At 33.9% G+C, this 25,141-nt stretch overlaps 1 protein-coding gene across 7 annotated transcripts in view; it reads right to left on the bottom strand.

The window, feature by feature from the left end:
* Cdk12 (Cyclin-dependent kinase 12) overlaps positions 1-25,141 on the bottom strand; it is a 155,328-nt gene that overhangs the window by 55,652 nt on the left and 74,535 nt on the right. For 6 of the 7 annotated variants that reach the window (XM_069824567.1, XM_069824546.1, XM_069824529.1 and 3 more), the window contains 4 exons: positions 24,933-25,137; positions 19,055-19,323; positions 10,584-10,763; positions 7,898-7,939 (listed from right to left, as the gene is read on the bottom strand). In XM_069824567.1, coding sequence (XP_069680668.1) covers positions 7,898-7,939; positions 10,584-10,763; positions 19,055-19,323; positions 24,933-25,137 — 696 coding nt within the window. The remainder of the gene's footprint in view (positions 1-7,897; positions 7,940-10,583; positions 10,764-19,054; positions 19,324-24,932; positions 25,138-25,141) is intronic. The other variant, XM_069824558.1, reaches the window with a different exon arrangement.

Here is a 25,141-nt window from a genome sequence, read left to right as displayed (position 1 = left end):
GACGAAAATGTCCTATACTATTAATTCAAAATTAATTTGATAATGGTGATATATTATAGATTGAAATTAGCAATAAACCCAGGAGCCAACTTGAGTATTGCAACATACATACTATAACGATTATTGAAATTAAATTAAGAACCCAAGTCAGCATACAGAAATTCCTTCCACTACTTTATCTAACATGTTGCATTAATGAGAATGTCACGTAACTCAACATTTTTATATTATGAAAAATCAGTTATCACACATGATGTAATTAAGGTCTATAATATATGAAGTTGGTGATGATAGCTGCTGTTTTAATAAGTAGACATTGAATAATGAAATTACTAAAAAACCCACTTAAAAAAATGTTTCAAACAAAAGTTGCCCAATTTGTTGAGGTGAACCATAATATCAACAAAAACGTCCATCATTCCATTCAAAATATCAGAGCTGTCTCCCCCCCCCCCCCTCCACCAGGACCATGAGTGGGGCCCAACAGAATGAACTCAATGACACAATCTGAAAGGTTCCATCCTCTAAAGAGATTTGGAAAAATCAGCATTTAGTCTTATTGATCCATTTAAGAGAAACTAACTTCTAACACTTCATGTGGGTCACCTTATATATAAACATTGCAATATAAACTTAAAATGATCTGTAACAGTTTAGTGTAATTATTTTAATATTTATTGTATATGTTATTTTCAACCATAAACCATTTATACAGCATGTTCACTTCGACTTCTGGCCAGGAACATGCATGCCTGCAAGGTCAGCGTAGACTGTGTCATTATCCATCCATAACCTCCCACATATTTTACTCATGGGTCACTCCATTGTTACGGATGTAACAAATATTTAGTTATATTAACTAAAACTTAAGAAATAGATGGAAGAAGAAGAAGAGGAAGAAGAAGAAGCTTTGAAAATCAACGGAATTAAAAGTAACAGTGCCTTTTTCTTTCTCCTGCAAAATCTTTGTAAAAACACATAGCAGATTTTGGAGGCACAGTGACGAAATGTTATTTGCACCCTAAAAATAGAGTATACAGGAATAATCCTTCACTCTATAGACGAAGTCAAGAGACAATACGGAGTATAAGAATAAAAATTGCAAGCAGTAAGAAAAACAGAACTTCTGCATGTGAATAACAATTTCATAAAAGATGTCCGAAATCTGTGAATGCAGATGAACAATTTCTATAACACAGGTTAGTATTCACTATGAAATAAAAATATGTGTGTATGCTATTATAAGTCAAAGTTATATGAGTAAAAAGTATACGTGATTATAGGTCACTAATGACACAGTACGCTGGCCATGTCTTGCTACACATGTTCCCAGCTGAAAGTCGAGCTGAATGCTATGTGCAAGTTATCTGATAGCGCATTTATTTATACTTGCATTATAACAAACCCAAAAGTTTCACAACTGACTTGTAAATGTAATGTCTTCTAATTTTTGTACATTCATTTAATTTGTTTCTGAATTTGTATATTCAAGGTTAGGAGGCTAGTAACAACTTGATCCTACCATGGACAGGAAGGTGTTTATACTGAATAAAGTCGATATTGCAGCAGCTTCTCAAAGTACCCATTATTCTGCTCTCAAATAACCAATTCTCAATTATCGTATTCTCATTAGATCATTTTCAGTGATCTAATGACTACTGCTGGACCCAAGATACACGGATTTGATCCCAGCCCAGAGTGATGTGTTTTTAAATGGATAAAGTTCCAAGAGTAATTTCTATCAGTTGATGAAGTGAAGTCATGAATACCACATAGCAGATTTACTAGATGTAAAGGATTTAACTGTTCATGTATATATACTATTGTTTGTGAAAAGTGCAACACCCAGAAAAAATGGCCCGAACGACTCCAAACTCAGGAGATGTGTAGAACAATGTACCACCAATAATTGATTACGTTTCCAGAGAGATTGTGTACACATAGGCCCAACAGTGACGTCTCTTGGTCACCAGCAAGGTCAGTATTACGCTTTGCTCAGACAGTGCAGAGCTTCCAAACGAAGTGGAAATGTGCAGGTATGCCTTGTCGACGTGGAAAGGTGCAATATCAGCACGTGAGTGAGTTCAAACGGGGCAGAATGGCTGATCTCAGGGAAGCAGGTTGTCATAGCTAGTGGATATAAGAGGGTCTTAAGCAGAGACAAGCGGGTACTGGACCACCTAATGTGACCACAGCACAAGATGACTGCCATCTTGTCCGCATGACCGTGAAGGACCGTACAGCTTCATCCAAAGTGTAGAGTCGATGTTGGGAGTACTGCAATGGGTGTGGACCTGTCTGTATCAACGGTTCATTGCCATCTTTTGAAGGCTGGACTAGTGGCTCACATGCCGTTGCATCGGCTTCCATTGTCCAGAAACCACCAATGCCTCACACTGCAATGGGCACGTGAACTGGCATGCTGAGTGGCAAAATGTAGTGTTTTTGAACGAGTACCACTTCAACTTGTCCTACAATGATGGCTGCATATGTGTTAGATGCTACCGTGGTGAACGCAATTGAGAGCCTGCACTGTTGAGCGGCATAGCGGACAAATGCCTAGTGTGATGGTTTGGGCACCATTGGATACAATATGCGATCTTGCCTCCTATGTATTCAGGGCAATCTCAACAGCAACTGCTACATCAGGAAGGTTGAGTCCGAGGTACTGCCCCTCCTTCAGGCAACTCCACATGCCATATTTCAGCAGGACGATGCCCGGTCACATGTGGCGAGGATTGTGCAAGCCTTCTTCGAAGAACAATGAGTATCACTGCTTCCCTGGCCTGCACATTCGACAGACATGTCACCCATCGAACATGTCTGGGATATGGTAGGTCAACAACTTGTTCGTCATGGTCCTCCAGCACCCACTCTTGACGCTTTGTGGACTCGCATACAAACTGCGTAGAGATTCCCCAGAAACATGTCCAGGCCCCTTTTGATTCCATGACAATGCTTAGAGGCTCTGATTGCAGTGCATGGAGGCTTCACACCATACTGAAATCTCACGGTCACAGATCAGGTACAGTTCTGTAATTTTAATCATTTGTGTACTGTTGTGTACCTAATCTGTGGTATCAATTTCATTTCAGTCACACGTATCCTTCTTGGTGTTGGAATTTCCACAAACATTAGTGTATATTCAGGCTGCCATTACTCCACTCTCCTACTCCTGACAACAGATGTAATTTGCTAATGATTAAGGAGACTTCTAGTGAAAGAGCGGAAACATCTCAATTCATAAGCTCACTGATCGAGAGCTATCTATTTATAATAACTATAGATATACCGACACAAGGTCTTAATTAAACCAAAAACAACTGAGAAGAGACAATGACTTAGTTGTAAAGTGCCTGACATATAAAATCAACCAACCATTACCTCAATAATCTACACAAGTACCCAGTTTTCCTGTACAATGTCATATGGATGGTTGGTTGCTAATACCACCAGTTATAAAACTAACGAAAATCTTCCTATACTTTCATTTTGTCTGACAGTTGGAATAAATTCCATTTCTGAAGTCAAGTCAAGACATCCGTGAAGCGAAATTATCTCCAATTACAGGACTAATAGGATGATAGGGGAGAAGGATTATAACTAGCAGAATTGAATTTTGATATTAACGAGAAATGGGCAGGAATCAAGTACTTGAAGCCTCTAAACTTGAAGCTCTAATTGTGATCACACAAAGCCTCCAAAGTTGAAACCATGTTCCACATGTAAAAAATGTGTGCTGAATTAAGATTTTTTTTTTTATCTTTTTTGCAAACCACTTCTACATTAATGTTTTGAAAACCTTGTTCCTTAAGTTCAGTAACAAGTTTCTGAAATAATACCCTTTTGTTTCTTTATTGGAGTATTTCTTGTGCAGAATATTCGGTTCTGTAGAAGTTCGTACCTCCATTGCACTTCTAAAAATTTTACAATATTTCTTTATTTATTATAGGAATTATAGAAAAGTACACCTTCTGAACATAAATATAAATGAACAATTTAACCTATAATTATTGATATTTACATGAGCAGTAGTTATAAAATAGGAATATAGGTCACAACTCACTAACAATAGAAATGTGGCCTATAATGAATCAGTATTGACAAAAAAAAGTTAGGAATTTAATAAATCGATAATAAATTGTAGAATCAAAACAAGGGAAAAATGGTTTAATTCAGGGAAAAATAAAACAATGTGCTACGATATGAGTTACATAATTTTTTTTTATATAAATTTGGCTTCTGAATAGCTTAGCGGAAAGTAAATCAGTTTCCACACTCTGTAAACTGAAGATGCATAACATTTTGATTTGTAATTCTCCCGAAAAGCTACACCAAAGAAGGCATAATTTTCTTTGTTACACTGGTTCCTGTGATATGCATATAGTGACAAACACGTGATTTTAGTTTGCAGCCACAAATGCTTTCAACATAAAATCCCCCCACTTGTTGTTACTTAACCAACATAACACGTGAGAGGTCCAGGACGAATTACTAGGAAAATTATCACTTTCCCTAGTATTGCATCTTGTACCTCTCGAGTGTTATATTAGTAACAAGTAGAGGGGGGAGCTACAAAAGTGCATTAGAATATACAGTTAAGTGTCAAACGATTTTTATGTTGAAAGTATTTGTGGCTGTGAACTAAAACAACGTGTTTGTCACTATATATCTCACAGAAGCTAATGAAACAAAAGAAAATTATACCTTCTTTAGTGTAGTTTTCTGAAAAAATATCTACATTTTAATTATGAGTTCATATGAAATATGTTTCACGATCTTGGAATATTAAAGAGAAAATTTCCTCTAGATTCGTGCCTGTCAAACTCGTGAACCGAAAGTGCGAAGAGTTGCTTGTGTACCTGTACGCAGAGGTGATGGCAGTTCGTACATCTTGCCATTAGTTACTTTGTGTTGTTTATCCTGGATGGCTGTCTTAACTGTGCAGTGACGTTTAGATATGATGGCATATAATGTGTATTTCAATCACGAGTGAGAAGACCAGTATTTCTGTGCATTACATAATGGAAAAGAGCAGTGTTTGATTTGCAACATGGAATTAGAGTGCGTAACATAATATTAAGCGACATTTTACTCATTCGCATGCAGAAGCCTACAGACTTGATAAATTATCAGGAACGTCCGAGAGAAAGCCAATGACGTATATAAGTCAAAATTTGAGAATAATCCTTCATCTTATGCTACAAAAGCCATGGTTCATGCGAGTTATAAGATATGTAAACTTATTGCATCTTCGTCTCAACCATTCACTAAGGGAGAATTTGTTAGAGATTGTATATTAGCAGCAGTGGAAGAAATCTGTTCTGAACTGATATCCACAGTCATATCTATAAAGTTGTCTCGCAACACTGTTGCACAACGAATACTTGAAATGGGCGACAATTTGGAATAACAAGTGTCAGGTAAAGTTAAGGATTTTATTTCCTATTCTTTAGTCCTACACGAGAATACTGATAGGAGAGCTACAGCACAACTAGCGATATTTATAATATAAGGGGTGTGGACATTTATTTTAATGTTTTTGATGGTCTCCTCAATATTGTTTCAAAGATTGCACATGTGGAGAAAATAATTTTTATGCTATAATGACAATAATGGCTAAATTTAATATTGGCATACTATTTTAATGTTTACTAAAACATTATTGTAAACTAATAAGTATATAAACCTACTTTGTAATTTCAATTGTGTTCCAAAGTGGCAGCATAGCAGTAATTTCTATTATATACAATTTACGGACCAATAAGCCTACTGAGAAAGACGAGGATGATAAAGTTGTTACAGTAATAAGTATATACCAAAACAGGACGGAAAGTATATGCACAGTACCAGCCGCCACTGTTACTAGTACAACAGCTCTGTTTATGTTCACACGCTCAGCCCTACCTTTTACCTACATCTACACTGAGTCTATGCAAGGGATATAAAGCAGTCAGGAGGCATGCATCATATCTAAACGAAACTGCACAGTTAACACAGCCGTTCAGGGTAAACAGCACAGAATAACTAATGCTGAGATGTACAAACTGCCTTCACCACTGCGCACAGGTACACAAGCAACTCTTCACACTTTCGGTGCATGAGTCTGACAGGCATGCTCTAGATATATTTGGAGGGCTATAAAATGGAATCAGTTTGAGTATTTTAGCAGAATCAATATTAATTGTTAATAATTTTCTTAGAAATAATATCGAATATGGTAAGTGATTCTTCTGTCATTGAGCATATGCAAAACCAAAATCGATCTCAATAATCTAGTTGGGAACTAGAATGGACAAGATATTTTGAATGTTTTATAATAATAGGAACCTAAGGATTTTATTCTGAATCAACTGAATTGAATAAACGTTTTTGCAGCGAGGATTTTAATTATTGCAACATATTCCAACTTGCTTCTAACCAGGTGATTATAAAGTAGATTTAACCTAAAAATAGATATATATTATTTTAATGTACCGAAGTACATATGATATTTCCATGCAGATATTCTGCGTCATCATACGATGAAAGAGTAATGGAACGGAGAAAAATTCTCTCCGGCGCCGGGATTTGAACCCGGGTTTTCAGCTCTACGTGCTGATGCTTTATCCACTAAGCCACACCAGATACCCATCCCGGCGTAGGACAGAATTGTCTCAGATTAAGTTCCAACTCTTGGGTTCCCTCTAGTGGCCCCCCTCTGCACAACGTCATAAATGTCTATGAACGCAGGACTGAAGTCCACACATGTGCTGAGGTGCACTCGTGAGTGACTAGTTGGCCGGGATCCGACGGAATAAGCACCGTCTTAAATCACGACATCTATGACATAGTGCAGAGGGCGGCCACTAGAGGGAAGCCAAGAGTTGGAACTTAATCTGAGACAATTCTGTCCGACGCGGGGTGGGTATCCGGTATGGCTTAGTGGATAAAGCATCAGCACGTAGAGCTGAAAACCTGGGTTCAAATCCCGGCGTCGGAGAGAATTTTTCTCCGTTCCATTACTCTTTCATCCTAAAAATAGATGGTTGCGTGAATAATTTCGAATTACAAATCCTAGTAGTGGATTCAAGTTGATGTGATGGGAAAGTGGACATAAAAGTTGATGAGTCAGCAACTCACATTCTGCTTGACTGTCAAGTCACAACTCGTCTGAATCAGGCTTTAAGGATCTAAATTTGCTTCCATTCCAAAAGAAGAAGCATGTTAATAGGTTTCATCGCCCTTAAAAATGCATTACCATCAATCAGATATTAATTTGTAAACCCAGAATCTAACAAGTATGGTAAATATTCTATCAATTCTATCACTGATAATGATTGAGCAGCACAACATATCCTCTGGCATGTAAAAGCGTCATATTTAACAAGTTACTTATGTTCAATACACATAGTTAAAACAGACAATAAATATAATCGTAAATATTTTGATAGTATGTGCTCACTTTTCACAACTAACTACACTACTAAAAAAATGTATCACTTTCAATAATAAAGCAGAGTATCACAAGTCTCACGGGTAAGTTACAAGTTACTGTTAGGTTGTAATAGTTACGTATATATGCCAGTACAAAAGTGGTAAGAAGTACTACAGGAAATGAGAAATTTAAACGAAACTAAGAGCTATTTGGAAAGTGATATAGACAAATTAAATTTAATATACTGTCTCTTTATAAAGTATTTTCTTTTCAAAAACCTGTATATGTAACATATGCCTACTACTATTTTACTTCGTACATTTACTGACGTAACAAACCAGTAGGCAAACCACCTGATAGGTAATAATGAAAAACCCACACATAATAGATTCAAAAAACCCTACACCACTTCCAAGGCAATGTCCCCAACGTCACAATTTTGCTATTGCTTTTTTAAATAAAGAATTCTGCAACAATTACCTTTCAGACAAGGCCTGCTTCTTAGGAGTGCAGTGGGGAGATCTGCAAGCAATTAGCCAACAGATTCTCAGTTTGTCAGTGACAAATAATTACAAAAACTAAAGAGAGAAAAATTAGAACTGAAAGAAATATTGTCCAAATAAAAGTTAACATTAAACTCAATGTGTCCACCAAGGAAAATGAAAGAGAGGAAAATCAGTCTCTACAAAAGTATTTCAGAGATGGTACAATTATAAACTAAATTAAACTGTATGAAATTGTAGTGATATGTTAATTACACTTGTCATTTCTATCATAAAATCATAACATATTGCTAAATGTTTTGGGATATAGTGTCGAAAAAATAATAAAAACATAAAATTGTATGTATATGTGCATATGCGTGTGTGTACCTGTATGTGTCTGAAATAGGTCACATATCGGTCAGCATAATATGTGAATGACGTATACATTACAGTAACTGTTATTCTTGCACAATATGACGCAAGTCAAGTGCCCACCATTAGTACAAAAAGGGGAGGGGGGAAACACATTCACACTTTATTATAACAATACATATATATTATTGCTCCAAAAATCCATATCGTGAATTGACACACAGAGGGGTAAGTATTTTACCATGGGAGAAAAACAATAATAGAGTAAGGTTGTGCAATCTATCAGACTCAAATAATAATGACTACATTCTATTTCCTTTCAGTTTCTAAACATATTGCAAATGTGTTTTCTTATTTACGAGAATCTATCTTCTATCAATACCCTATATATTTCGAACCTACACTTACAACATAGTGTACATTTCGTACATATGATGTTTAAGCTATTTTTGTAAAAACTTATTTGCTGACAAGAATTTTATTCCTGACATGTACAAAAACTTCTAAATATAAACAAGTTAATGACAATAAGTAGCCTAAGATATGAATGGAAGGGAGATGTTCATCACTTCTAACAAAAGTCAGTATGAACTTAAAGAATTTATGCTCTATTACAGCTTAATTGCATTTTTCCTACATCAGTAACATTTGTCTTCTGCAATTTCACTGAAGGTTTGGTTCACATTTTCTATGAATTAGGCATGTTCTAAATTTTCTCTCATCTCAGAAGCATAGACGACAATATTATTTAATCAATGATAATTTAGCCACATGGTTGTACTAGAATGCAGCAAACAACTGTTTCGAAGTGTATTAAACTCTTTCCTTTCCCACTTATGTACTTACTTATGGCTTTTAAGGAACCCGGAGGTTCAGTGCCACCTTCACATAAGCCCATCACCAGTCCCTATCCTGAGCAATATTAATCCAGTCTCTACCATCATATCCCACCTCCCTCAAATCCATTTTTATATTATCTTTCCATCTACATCTCGGCCTCCCCAAAGGTCTTATTCTCTCCAGCCTTCCAACTAACACTCTATATGCATTTCTGAATTCGCCCATACATGCTATATGCCCTGCCCATCTCAAACGTCTGGATTTAATATTGCTAATTATGTCAGGTGAAGAATACAATGTGTGCAGTTCTATGTTGTGTAACTTCCTCCATTCTCCTGTAACTTCATCTTAGCCCCAAATATTTTTCTAAGTATCTACCTTATTCTCGCACACACTTAACCTCTGTTCGTTTTCCAAAGTGAGAGTTCAAGTTTCACAACCATACAGAACAACCGGTAATACAACTGTTTTATAAATTCTAACTTTCAGGTTTTCTGAGAGCAGACTGGATGACAAAAGCTTCTCAACCAAATAATAACATGCATTTCCCATTATTCTGCATTTAATTTCCTCCTGAGTGTCATTTCTATTTGTTACTGTTGCTGTTGTTATCTGAACTTTTCCACCTTTTCAAACGATTTCTAATTTTTATATTTTTCATTTCGTACTATGTTCTGGTCACGAGACATAATCATATACTTTGTCTTTTCGGGATTTACTTTCACCTATCTCTTTACTTGCTTTAAGTAAAATTCCCGTGTTTTCCCTAATAGTTTGTGGATTTTCTTCTAACATATTAATCCCCTTTCACTTTTATAAATTATGGATACTTAATATTGTTTTATCATCAGTGAATCCAGCAACTTTTCCTGAACACAATTATTTAACATTATGTTTTGTGCCAAGAAATCTCTTATAAAAATGTTTGTCCTGATTTTCCTCTCTGTTCATTCTAGATTTCCTATGAAAGGAATAATTAATACTTAAATTACGTGAAAATCAACCACATAAACATATGTGTCTCCTCTATCCTTTATATTTATGCTTCACATGAGTTTGAAGTGCGAAAGAGGAAGACAATGTATCTCTACATAAATTGAACACAATTCCGTTTGCTCCCATCAATCTTACAATAGTTTTACCAATTACAATTTGAAATGAAAAAAAAAAAAAAAAAAAAAAAAAAACTGTAAATGTTTTCAAAAATGTATAATGGCTCTTAAAGCAATCGTACTATTAATATATTTGCCGACAATGGAATTATTTTAATTATTAAACATTGCAACACTGTATTCTGCACTGAACAATATTTGTAGAATTTGTTAACTTATACTAATTTCCCTAACAATGATTCTGCTATATTAAATTTGTATAATCACATTTTCGTCTTTTTAAGAACATATATCAATAATCAAGTGGATGATTAATTTGAAATGAAAATAAAGATATAAATTGATCACTGCACTCACCCTCCCATATCCATTCCTTCATCAAATGCTTTGTTCGAAGCTGATTTGTCTTTGAGCAATGTAGGTTTACCAGGAGGAAGGTTCTGAAGAGATTCTTGTTGTTCTTTTAACTGCCGACGGCGCTTCTTACTCCATAATTCATGACAATCTTGCCATGTTGGCAGTTCTGGTGGAGGCATTCTACAAAAAAAAAAATCATGGTCAAATAACAAAAGTGTCACGAAGTTATCCCACACTTTCTCATAACATGTTTCTTAAGAATTTAGTTCATCATGTGATGCTGTGAATTATATTACTGTTATAAATTATATCATTTCTAATAATAATAATAATAATAATAATAATAATAATAATAAGAAGAAGAATAAAGTCTAAAAGTAAAGATATTTTGAGCAAAAAATGTCATATAAACAAGGGTCCTATTCTCAATATTTTCAGAGTTGCACTAATTTGAAAAAAAAAAAAATAACTTTTTTCTTTAGTTTTAAGGGTAAAAGAATATTACAATTAGAGAATGAACTATTCAGAAGTATAACTTCTTTAATTGGTTAGTATTCTGAAGCTAAAAATGTATAGTTAATTCCATAGTAGCTTCATACATAAATTTCTTTCAATTTTTAACTACAAAATTACATTTTTTACGCACTTACCACAAGAATTGTTACAAATCACGTTATTCTTGCAAACTCTTGCAAAATTGAATTGTAAAGAATCAAGTTGCTAAAAGTCGTGTGAAAAGTTTCTGGAAGGATATTAAATATTACAAATAGTGAACTCAGTGATTTTGTATGTTAGTTTAAAATAGCAAACATACGTGTAAAAATATTGTAAATAGTATATTCACTGTTTGTGAAAATGTCAATTAAAATATTGTAAATAGTAAAGTCAGTGTTCATGGAAGTGCTAGTTAAAATATTGTAAATAGTAATCTCAGTGTTTGTGAAAGTGCTGGTGTTAGTAATACGTGGACAGTGTATAAAAGGACCAAAGAACAAAGTGATGAGACTATTAAAGTTAAACAGGGTTAATAACAGTTCCACAACAGTATCTACAACTTGCCTGGATTGGTTCACCAAGCGAGTACTCACAAACCACCCTGTAAAGCGGGTCCTATCCCCAGCACAGGAGGCCTTTGCCCAACATGGGATACCATGGCTATATCATTCATTTATTCATTCCGAGCTATTCATCACCGTCTGCTAGCTGGTCCATGACAACAGCAGTGTAATTCCAATATTTCACAATTGGGGTCGACAACGACCTGATGAAATTGTTGACAGGGAAGAAGAGATTTTAAATTTGGTCCAGGAAAGCCTGGGCTGGAGCAGTTGTTTGATTTTGCAATATGTAGCCTTTGTTTACATCTCACGCTGGATGAGTTCAATGACTCCATGTGGAATTTTGGGCACTGCGACGTTGCTAGAGAGTTTAAACTTTCGACACAATTATTCAATTAACATACACTTAATCTCAAGACGTGTAATAGATTTTTTTGTTTATTTTCATGTAATGTGTAGGGTTATATCACTTCCACCCTGTATGTATATCTTACAATCTAAGATAAATTTTGTTCTTGAATGATTATTCAAAATACATATATAAATGAATTAATTAATATACATTCAAATAAGGTGACCTTTTATTTTCTGGAATGCATCATAATGCGTGTGTTCGTTTCATTTGTAATGTCCACTACTACGATCACATTTCGCCTTCTTTCGATAAATTATTGTGGCTCAGGTTAAATGAGAGGAGAAAGTTACATTCCCTTTCTCTCTTATACCGAATTTTGCATACCTCTACTCCCTCTTACTTATCTGTCCAATTCCACAGTCTTTCTCAGTATCATAACTTAAATATTCAGTCACAATATGACAGCACGCTAGAAATACCACTGCACACATCATCTCTTTATTCTTCATCTTTCATTGTTGCTACTTCTCGTCACTGGAATTCTCTGCCGCCTGAAGTCAAGGGCTGCCGAACTTTAATTTCCTTTAAATGTAAATTAGAAAAGTATCTTATGATAAGTTGCCAGACCTAACGTGTTGCAAATGTGTTCCACTGTATTTAGGGCTATTATTATTATTTTTTTCTTATTTTTATTATCTAAATCGTGTTTATTTATCACTTAACGCCAATATGTATCCCACTGTGTTGTTTTTCTTTATTATTAATCTATTTTTTTTTTTGTGTACATTTTATTCAATTGTCGGCTTCTGATTTAATTATGTAAGTCCTACTTAATTGTAATCTAATATTAATATATATACTAATGTGTTTATTTTTATTTTTACTGTGTACATTTTTCTTTTTTATTGAATTATGGCTTCTGTTTTTATGTGATTCGCATTTGATTCTAACAAATTAATATGTATTTCACTATGTTTATTTTTATTTTATGAGGTAAATTTTATGTAACTACCTCTTTTGATCTCATTATGTAATCAGTATATAATTACTTAATTCTGATCAAGTTTTATGTTCAAATGTGTAAGCAAGTTTTAATCCTGGTTGAGTGTAAGAGAAGGCCTTAAGGCCTTAACTCTGCTAGGTTAAATAAAGCCATTATTATTATTATATGTAATTACTTAATTCTGATCAAGTTTTATGTTCAAATGTGTAAGCAAGTTTTAATCCTGGTTGAGTGTAAGAGAAGGCCTTAAGGCCTTAACTCTGCCAGGTTAAATAAAGCCATTATTATTATTATTATTATTATTATTATTATATATATATATATATATATATATATATATATATATATATATATATATATATAAAAGAGGCACAATATAATCTCAAAGGAACTCTCAAAGGAGTCTTGCACCGCAGATCTTACATTTTATTTATTATTGGAATTGTGACTTACATGCATGAGACTTGTTTTAGAGTAGGCCTATGAATCATTTAAATATTATATATATCTTAATAATTTATCTTCATGGTTCATTCTCAAGCTTCTGTTATGGATGCATTGAAGTTATTGTCACAATTTTTTAACAAATATAAATTATAATTGACTTCATTTATACATGTAACAGTTCAGTTCAAGTATATACATGTACAGTAAACTCTGGATTTAGTGAGCTCGGTTGTAATACACATTTGGCTACAGTGAACTTAAATTATTGGGTCCTGATCCACATACATTACAAATATACACTAAAATATTCGCTTTTAGTGAACTCTCAATCTCGGTTTTAATGAATCTAAGAAGTATAATCACCAAGAAAAAGTGTAATTGTAACATCACAAAAATACTTTCAAATAACACTATCCCCATAAGACTGGAGATACAAATTCTATATGTGAGTTACTTTAGAGTTGGGAGGAGTGTTGAGATGAGGGACAACAGGTAACTATCTGTATTGTACTTGTCAGTTTAATTAATAGATTTAAATTGCTAACATATAACTGCAGCTAGCCGATTAATTCAGTTGCTAATGGAAAATAAAATAAAATGATCTCTTTTACATTTATTTCTTATTAAAAGATTCTACAACTTCAATTCCATTTTAGATATTCTATTGTGTCTGTTACCACTATCCTCAATAATTCAGGTTAAGAGAATGCATTTTGGTTATAGTTTACTTAGCATACAGTGAACATTATGAGAAGCTCATTTCCAAAATGTACTGACTCCAAAAAATTCGAAAATGATATAACAGATGGCATCATTTCTCAGAACCACACTCTATAATGTGGTGAAAGAAAAAGTTGCTAAAAGTTACCATATTCACGTTAAATTATATCTTGAAATCTAGCCTTCATGGCATTAAGTATCCAATCCTAGCTGATTTCTCTGCCAAAAGATACCACATTTGTTCAGTCAATTATCTGCTTTTAAAGTCACATGATGTATGATAGCAGTTGGTGTAGGACAGGATAGCCATTTACAAAGCTAATTCTTCGACATGATGTTGTAAATGTAAAAAGTAGCAATAAATGGATTCGGATCTATCTGATGAATTCAGAAAATAGTAGATCAAGAAAGAAAGCATTTGAAGCCAAATAGGTGGAAGAGAAAATGTTACAAAAATGAAAAAATATAGTCAAAAATCCAATGTTCAACCAAATGAAACTTGCTTATATGACAATGCTTTTTGTAATGCCAGTAGTTTGACAGTGACTGCAAACAGCTATGATCTAATGCAGAACCAACAATTACCCAAAACAAGTACTAAACTGACATATTGCTCTATGCAGATATGGTATTATATTTTTGGAATAATGACTGTTAGGAATAGTAAAAAATATTTCCTCAAATATCACTCATTTTTATCGATGATCAGGCAACCAAGGCATAGAGGTCAGACTGAAATAAGTTAATGTCTTTGGGATTTTTTCTAAGATTTTGTAACCATTGTGTAATACCGTAATATTGATACAATTCATTATTCTCTGACAGCTATTCATCACAAAATAAGAACTACTGCAATCGTTTTATGTTCTGTACAAATGCATTGGTTTAAGAGTGGAATGATTCTTCCAGGTAAAAGGGAACTCATACATGCCAGCAGATAAGCCTTTTGCACAGTCAAGAAAAACTACCTATGGAAAAAAAAAATTGTCTTAACTGTTGATTTTCAGTGGGTAAATATAAATGATAATGAAATAATAGATGAGGATGTTACAATAGAGATGTAAACATAACTTGAGAATATAGTAGAACCTACGTATAATTCAGTTAATAACGGTTCAACTCGAAAAGCAGATATCATTATTATAAACCAAAAAAAAATCGTGGACTCATTCTCGATCCCACAGTCTGTTTTGAAAACAGCGAGGAACAACCTAGAGAAGTCTGCAAAGAAAAACAGGCAATTTATCTGCCATGCTGCAGCGATTTGGGGACCAAATATAACATCAAGACATGGGACGTTATAGGAATTATGATTGGGGCTAGAGGCACAATCCCACGGGAGTCCTTAGAAGTCTACCAAAAATTAAAAGTTCCTGACAGAACTCTGGACATGATATCCTCCACTGCACTGAAGTCATCGATTAGCATAATTAATCATCACTTATGTTCTTTATAAAATGTAATTTGTCTTGTAGCCTAAATCGTTTGTTGTATTTCCAATAAATGTCTCAATAATAGCCTCCCTAACTAGGGTTTCTATTAAAGAAAAAATTGAATTAAATATAAATATTCATTTAGAATTGATTAGGAGGCTGATTATTAAACCCTGGTTAGGACAGCTATCAACTATCTTATAATTTATTCAGACCATAATTCTTGGCAAAGACCCAGTAAAGTATTAAACAAGTCAGTTATATATTTGAGAGTAATCCTAGATGTCCAACTGATTTTTAAAATTCTCATAGACCATTGTACCAAAAATACAACTGCTGCCTTTTGGTTTGTGGACTAGTCTTTGGAAATACTTGGGGACCACAACCATATGTCCTTCATTGCATTTATTGTGTTGTTATATGCTCTATTATTATTATAATATAAAACAATTGTATGATTGTCCCACATCTTGATTTCTTAGGTAAAGACCTTATTGAATCATGTACGTGGCTTGTGTGTCTAGACATTATAACAGTCACGAGAACAAAACAGACCAGGGCACTCAAAGAGACGAGTTCGTAGATACAGTAGCGTGCAAATTAATCCGAAAATGACATATTTTTACATTTTCTGTCATTGTTGGCCTCACAGCTGCTCATACCGCTTTAATTGGCATCTGTAGTACGTGTAATTCCATTGTTGAAGGTCTGTCGTTATTTTTTTTATAATATGTGACATTTTGCCAGTGGCGTATACTGGTTAAAGGGTTTGGGCTACCGCTAACCCTATTATTACACAAAATATATCTAACAATTACTTTAATTTTAATTACTATGGTAAAACTAATAATACAAAATTATTACATTATGTTATATTATAAACTTTTTCTTTTGTAATTTCCTTGGGCTACCGCCGGTAGCCCGCAAAATTCGCCCCTGCATTTTGCCTGTCGTTTTGTACTTATAAGCATTTCAGTTGTGTTGAAGACTTAATACTGCAATCCTGTATACATTCTGTCGTCTTCACAAATGGATACAACTCCACGAAAACGGTCTAAAATTATAACATTAGCAGAGCATTCTTCTATGACACAGAGGCAAATTGTGCAGAATGTCACATCGGTTTGGCTACTGTTAATTCGATCATAAAACGATACAGGGAGACTGGATCCATCACACCCAGAAAAAAGGAAACTGTGGCCGGAAAAGGAAGACTTCACCTGCAGATGATCGTTTAATTGTCAGGAAAAGTAAATTAAATCCTAGACTAACTGCTGTCAACTTAACCCACGAGTTAATGGCTACCACTGGGGCGAATATTCACGTCACAACAGTGCGGCGTAGGCTTTTGGAAGCTGGACGAAGGGCTCGTAAGCCTATTAAGAAGCAACTACTAACCCCTGTTATGTGCAAAAAACGCTTAATATGGGAAAAATTACATCAACACTGGACAGTGAATAACTGGAAGACTGTACTTTTTTCCGATGAGTCTCATTTCGAAGTCCACGGCCACCGTGTTTCTTACGTACGGAAAGGATCCGAAAAAGTAACAGCAGCTCATCTCCAACAAGCACCCAAATGCCCCCCTAAAGTAATGATTTGGGGTTGTTTTACACATGAAGGGTCTGGAGCATTAATACCTATCAAGGGAATGATGAATTCTGACAAATATATTCACTTATTGGAAACCAGAATCGTACCCCAGCTGCAAAAATCATTTCCGGATGGCAGAGGTATGTTCCAACAAGACCTGGCACCATGCCATACATCTCGAAAAACTACTAAATTCTTCAACAAGAAGAATCTTCAGGTACTCCCCTGGCCAGGCAACTCACCCAACATCAACCCCATTGAGAACTTGTGGTCAATTTGCAAAAGAAGAATGCAAAAAATGGATTGTTCTACAAAGGAGATGATGATTTCTGCCCTCATTGGTGTATGGTTTCGCAATGAAGAAATGAAGAATATTTGTGGGAAATTAGTGGAATCCATGCCAAATCGTCTCAGAGCTGTTATTAGGAACAAGGGAGGCCACATAGACTACTGAGGTATGTCTTAGATCCTTTTTTATCCCATGAGTGTTTTTGCATAAGTAATTACATTGTTCGGATTAATTTGCACGCTACTGTACATAGTTTGAAATGATTCAAAATTGACAAATACAAGTAGAGTTGCCAGATTTGTTTTAGGAAGATTTTCACAAAAAGTATGGTAGACGTATGAGAACTTCCCAGGGATTTAGTATAATATAACACAATTGATTGTTTAAAGTATAAGGTCATTACTATTCTTAACAAGCCACTAGGTCTAGGTTTTTTTTTTTTTGCAACAATGTCTTTAAAAATTCAAACACATGTAGCATTATAAAAATAAATCTCTGCATAAAAGCCTAATAGACTTCATGTTGATAATAATTACATTACTGAGAAAAAATGTAGATAACCTCCAATTACAGGAAACGTATATTAAGGTAAAAAAAAAATAAATAAATAACATGGGGAAAAAGGTACGATCTGGCAACCTTAAATACGTGAAGAATCTCACACCTCTGCGTGAGAAACCAAATAAAAATAACCTGGCAGTAAAATTTACTATAATCAAGAGCTATAGCATTTCGTTAAGAACTGAGTACAGTACTTAACATGTCCTTCACAAGGTGTTAATTCAGTATTGTGAAAGATTGAAGATGTGATCAGTGAAAAACTTTCATGTACCATTAATTCATGGGGTATGAACACTTTCTTTCAGTGTTCAGATGCCATATACTAAGATACAACTATCTCAGGTGAAACTGGTGAAGATTATGTGATGGATATTAACCCTAAACCAATTTTTTACTGCATACAGTGTTAATTTTTTTCATTACAAAATAAATCAAGACAAATGAAGTCATCAAAGAGTGCCAAACCATCACGAAAACAGCGACAATCATCCATCAACAATACATATTTTACATTTACATCTAATAGTCAATTTCCTTTTCTACAAAAATCTATCCAAATTCGTTAATCACTATATTTTAAAGATAAACTCTTAGCTACCAATAATGCTTGTACTGATATGTGATTACATTTGTGTTAAAAATGTTCATATCTTAATTATTTTTTATAAACATAAACATAGGTTATCAAGTTTCGTTATTTAGTCTTTCAGTGTACAGTTATAGCAACAACTGAAGACCTCCCTCAAAGAAGGTTGTATATCAACGGCTTTTGCATATGATATACAACGTTCTTTGAGGGAGCTCTTCAACTGTCAAATTGCTGGTAATCAAGAGGTAGAAAAAATCCATACATACACACTTTTCAGAGCATGAATTCTTGAGCACAGTTGATTTCAGAGCACCTTCTGCAGTAATTCTCTTTTTGGAATATAATTCTAACATTTTGCCCAAAAAATAATGTTATTGTTACTATTTATTATTATTATTATTATTATTATTATTATACACTTACTTTTCTGGGCATATATTCTTGAGCCAAGCTGATTTCAGAGCATCTTCTGCAGTAATTCTTTTTTCTGGATCTAATTCCAACATTTTGTCCAACAAATCTAATGCAGTTGAAGGCATGAATGAAAATTCATCCCTCAGTCGTCGGCGATGAGGTTTCTTAGGCTTCAATGTGTGCCACAATGGCAACTTGATTACAGATGGCCATACTGCTGGTGTTGGTGTGCCACACAAATTTGAAATAATTTCCAACTGCATCAACTCAACATTGCCCTACAACAAAACACACAATGTTAAGCCATACTTTTCATTACTATAATATATTAGATTTAGGCATATTACATCCAGAACAAGGCTGAAGAGACCTAGTTTCAGCTACGATTTTGATATATTATTTAATGTAAGAATTTCCTGTAATTTGCATATGGGTAGTAATAACTTCCAATGTATCTGAATAATACTGGAAGTAATAAAAACATTTCTGTGCAGACAATTCAGAAAAATGCATTACAAATGTTATCAATACCCCACTAATTTCTAAGGATATTTAAGAAAAGACTAAATTATTTATCAATCTTACACATGAACAGCATTTTGATACATTAAAAAAGTACATAACTTCATATCTTCGTTTATTTTTCACAGAAATTACTGTCACTTGAGAGTGTTTTCCCCTTCCAATGCATAGTGGTACAAATCACGAATCTAGCTGGACAAAAATAATTTTGATCAACCTTGAAGATACAAGTAAAAATGATTCATATTACTCTAAACATATCGCCCTATCATGATTCAGTCTTTAAAAAAGAGTACTCTAAAATAATACTGTGTGGCAGAGCCTCAAAGTCAAATGTTTAAATGCTGACTTCACATCTGGGGTGAGACTGTTATTGTTATTGTAAGATTAATTAGTTGTTGCAAGGAAGTGTGAACAAGAGGAAGCTCCTAATCCTACTAGATTTTAAAGATAAAAGTACCTTATGTGTAACTTTTTGTATAATAATGCATATACTGAGAGCTGTGTGTCTGTGATACTAACTGGAATTTGTTAGTGGGAAAATTCAATTATTATATTTATTCTAGAACTTTAAACAGAGTTTAAAAAATATATATATATATCCGAACATATCGATAAAAATTTTGCACATTGTAGAAAAATGTATGAGCTATAAGAGGCCTTAAATCGCAAAGTGCGCCTCTTACACCTTTTTTAAGATATTTGTCATTTCTTCCAAAGCTATTAACAAAAGAAAAATCCTGCAACCAGGATTTGCCTTATTCGAAAAGAAAATCTCGGTATGCCAATTTAAAGACATTGAATAAATTAAACAATTGAACTTAATTTATAATAATTTTATCCGTCAATCTCACAGAATTAGTCTTGAAATAAAGTTAAATTTCTTACGTTAAATTTGTTTGCTTAACAAGATGGATTTGAATGTTTTCATAACAGATACTAAACAATTATTATTATTTACTATTATATAAAAAATTTAGTAAGGTCCTTCACTTTTTATTTTTATAGAAAACATGATGTCTCAAACAGGAGTCGAATTACTAATGGTGATTCATATGTAAGTCTTCCAGAAGAAAAGATTTACAGGAATTATTTATGTAAATATGTGAAGGATAAATTAGAATATTACAAAACTGTAATTACTGGCCAGTATATCTCACTTGACAATATGTCTTAGAGGAAAAACAATTGTTTGTATGCATCTGAAGTCTGATTGATGTAATATGTAGCTAATCGGCAATGTATGCAATGGAGGAGGAAAGGAACTGGCCACCCTACCCCATTATCTCATGGCCTAGTTGCCTCATGAGTGATGTCTTGTTGGTGTCATTTGTGAGGTCCAGTCCTGTCTTCGGACAGTTGACTAAACAACACAACAACAAACAGGACTGTAGTGATACTATTGCAAGAAAAACTACGAAAACAGAGATCTGAGTTTCAGATATTTTGGAACCAATGTGGTAAAAAATGTAACAGATTTGTGCTAAATACTGAAAATGTTTCAATTCAGAAATACATTTCCAGGAGATTATTACGTTCACATAGTACCGGTACCACACAGCATACTCCTATTGCATTATCTGTTTGAAGACCAAGAAAATAATTTTCGGAAGGCAGTTTAAAAACAAGGTGTAGATTAAGTACAGTCACTGGTGAAGGAGAGATCAAAACAAGTGCGCCTTGCAGGCCAGCTCTCATTAAGGAGTATAGGCATGCAGCATCTGTTAGAAAAAAACAGAAGAGATATCATTCCGAAAAGGGCCACAAAATATAAAAAAGCCCATTTTTCACCATGTTTGGCACCAATACCATATATCCCTGAAGTACTGTCATTTTCTTAGAATATAAACTTACTAAACAGCAATACATTAATATCTGAAAATCTGTTATATAGAAGCCAAGTTATTAACTTTGTCCAAATGTATCCCTCTGTAAAGGGACAGTTTCTCTTACACAAACGTAATAAAGGTTTTGTATACAAGACAGATATGCTACATGTAACTACAGTATGTACAAAGTTCCATGAAAATCTGTTACATAGGAGAAAAGTTATTAATTTTATCTAAATTCATCCCTTATAATGGGATAGTTTCTTTTACACAAATGTAATGAGAGTTTGTATACAAAACAAATGTGTTACCTGTAAGTACTTTATAAAGTTTTATGAAAAATCTGTTAAATAGGAGAAGTTATTAATTTTGTCCCCTAGACTTGCGTTATGGACCACTGTGCAATGGAAGGTACATGATTCGTCACCAAAGCACCCCCTCTAAGAGTGACGCACTGTAACTGTATATATCTCTCTTACTTATTTTAGTCTGAATGTAATACAAACTAAGTGATGAATCTGTACTGAATATTTACTTACTTTTGGCAAGTAAGGAAAACAACATTGATTTAACTAGACAAATTTTTGGCACTTATGGAAATATTTAAAGTAAATGTTCAATATTACTTCAGAATCAAAATACAAAATGAGTTCAAGTTATCCAAGTACCAGAACTATTTCAATTAAACAAGTCAAACATTAAAAAAATTTTTTGACAAAAATGTAGGAATAGGGAAACACACATTAAAAGTACAGATAATAAGAATTTCCTTTGTTTGAAGCTCATAAACCAAATTTTTTATGTTTGAAAGTGTGATCCTTCCAAATTAGACACATAAGAAATTTTAAGAGACTAAAAAGAGCATGAACTGGTGAATGTCCTCATCTCTCAGCAGAGCCCTAAATTAAATGAGCAGACATAGAATGAAGATTAGGATAGATTCAAATAATTTATCTGTCAATAAATAGTATGTATATTTTCTACAATTAGACATCATTATCATACAACATCTTGAAAATAAATTGTATGAGAATAAACGGAGCTGAAAATGCATGCACTCACAAATCAGCACGGGATTCTCAACTTGATCTTCCTGTGTGCATCAAGAAAATTTTCATTGAAAAGAAAATTCTCTCAAAATTCACAGGGTACATAATGTAACAGGTAACGTAATTTTAACGTAAACAGAAAGTGTACATTTTTTTTTTAGAAAATATACATCAGTTTCAGCATAAGTCAATTAATTGAAGGCTAAGAGGGGGAAAAACGCTACATGTCCACTTTCGGTGTAAAAGAAGCTGATGGTGACATCTAGTGGCTTAGTCTGAACACTATCACATGCCTAAAACACGAAACAGGTAAATGATCTGAGTTATATGAAAAGCCATTATGAAAGTTGGCTGCTACAGAGAAAATAATGCTTATGTCCATGTAAACTGGGGATTATCTCAGCACCAAAGACATGTTGACATGAATTGTTCTTCCTGCTTTGTCTTATGCCAAAACACAATTATGCAACTCTATTATAACGTAATGAAAAGGTAAAATACTCATTATTCATGTTCTTCATAATATTGATCTACATAACTGTTTTTTGAACCATTTTAATGCGACAGTCCCCATACTTTACCACGTGGCACTTACAAGGAGTGCTGAATAAGCACTTATCACCATCTATGTTTGCAAATGAACAGAGTTTCCATTGTTTCTGTGAGGATCAAAATTAGAATGGCTTAGAATTAGTTAATATTATTATTTGAATTTAAACAATGCCAGTAGAACCTCAGTACAGCAATTTTCTGGTGACTAGGAAAATTGTATTCTTATATCAGGGTTATTGTTTTAATGAGGGATTATGAAATTTTGCCCATATGTTCTGAAAGAGAATATAGCAGAAATAAGTAAAAAACTTTACACACTATGAAATAACATTTACTCACCATTTGATTAACCTACATGACATACAAATTCATTTAATATTCAGGCCTTTTTTTTTTACTTTGTATATTTCAGTTTTGAGATTTTGTTTAGCAACAAATGTGTTTCTTATTGTTTTGAGCACAGTCAGATGGTGAGGCAGTATATAGGGACATTAAACCATTTCAAGGTAGCAGTGTCAACATCATCTGCTGCCGCAGTTTTTAAACCACTTATGTTCAGAATTAATTTTACTATTTGCAACACTGTTCTCTATTTCTTTATGAGTGTTGCAGGTGTTGACTGTGCAAATCCATACTTTTTGGCCACTTCAATCTGCTTCAGTCTCCTACCTAAATCACTAAATGCAACTAAATTAGTCACCAAACTTATTTGTTTTCGTGTTACACCTGGCATCATTAACAAGTAACACTCGAATGTGAAACACCCCAGGCTGTCAAGAAAACAGTGGCAGTAACAATAAAGGAAATCCTAGTAAGGGTCACGCGTAGCAGGTACAGTTCTATTGCAACACTCTCCTTGCACCGAATGCCGAGATCTGTCAACAAAAGTATGAAAGGGGGTTGTCGAAAAAACGGGAAAAATCGTTAAGAGAATGATACCAAGATAAAAGTGAAAGACTGAACATGAAAACCAAGTAAATTAATAAATGATTATAATGTTTTATCATTGCATTGGGATTTCTACAGTGGACTATAGTGGACTTTATGTTGTCAGCAAAGAGCTGAATACATTAAAAAGATTGACTGATTGATAGGGATTTTTCCAGAATTTGACCATTGGTGTAATGATAGATAAAACATATTGAAAATATAGGAACTATGCCGGGATCAATCAAATTTATCATTGCAGCAGGGTTTATCATTATATCAGTTTTTGTTGTACAGAGGTTCGACTGTATACAATATGTAACTTAATATTCTGGACACAATTATTACAGGATGGATTCAGACTTATAAATAATAAAATTAATTCAAACACAAGTATGCAAGCTTTGTTTCCGAACTATTGTTCATTTTGTTGTATTCAATTAATTATTTTCACAAACCGAACAAGTCTAATTAATTCTATTCAACTGATCAATTTATGTGGGAACACAGTATTTCCACCATAATGTCATAGCAGAGGCATATAATACTGAGGTAATTTTAAAAAATCTGTGACAGAAGTTCGAAAAAAACTCAGTATTTGTAGGCTGCTATTGTAATTAAAATCTTAGAAGTAAAAAATACGTAATGGATCCTACTGTTTTCATTGTGCTTTTCACAATTTCTATTGTGCTTAAATTCTCCAAGAAACTGTTTAATATGTTGCAAGGACGAAAATCTGGAATATTTTATTTTAGAAAGTGAACAATGCAATTTCATTTATTGATTCACTTGTCATTCAGATACCTTTCACGAAGTTTATAAGAAAATGTATTTGTAAAGAATTAATTCTATCAACCATGCAAGTTTGTAATGCCAATATGTCAACTGCCTGCATGCACGCACGCACACACACAATATGCACATGCATCTGGATGATCACACACAAATGTAAAGCAATTAAAGCAATGAAAAGAATTAATAATACCTTGCAAATATGACAATACTAACCCGGAACAGTGGTTTCTTCCAAAAGAGTTCCCCAAGAATGCATCCACAACTCCAAACATCAATTGCTGGTCCATATCTCTCTTCACCAAGTAGTAGTTCAGGAGGTCGATACCATAACGTTATTACCTTATTTGTGTATGGCCGTTGACGATCTTCTGCACTATATAAACGGGCCAGGCCAAAATCTGCTAACTTAACCTCACCCCTAA

Source organism: Periplaneta americana, chromosome 1 (assembly GCF_040183065.1).
Source record: "Periplaneta americana isolate PAMFEO1 chromosome 1, P.americana_PAMFEO1_priV1, whole genome shotgun sequence".
NCBI lineage: Eukaryota > Metazoa > Arthropoda > Insecta > Blattodea > Blattidae > Periplaneta > Periplaneta americana.
This window is presented reverse-complemented; position numbering and strand designations above follow the sequence as displayed.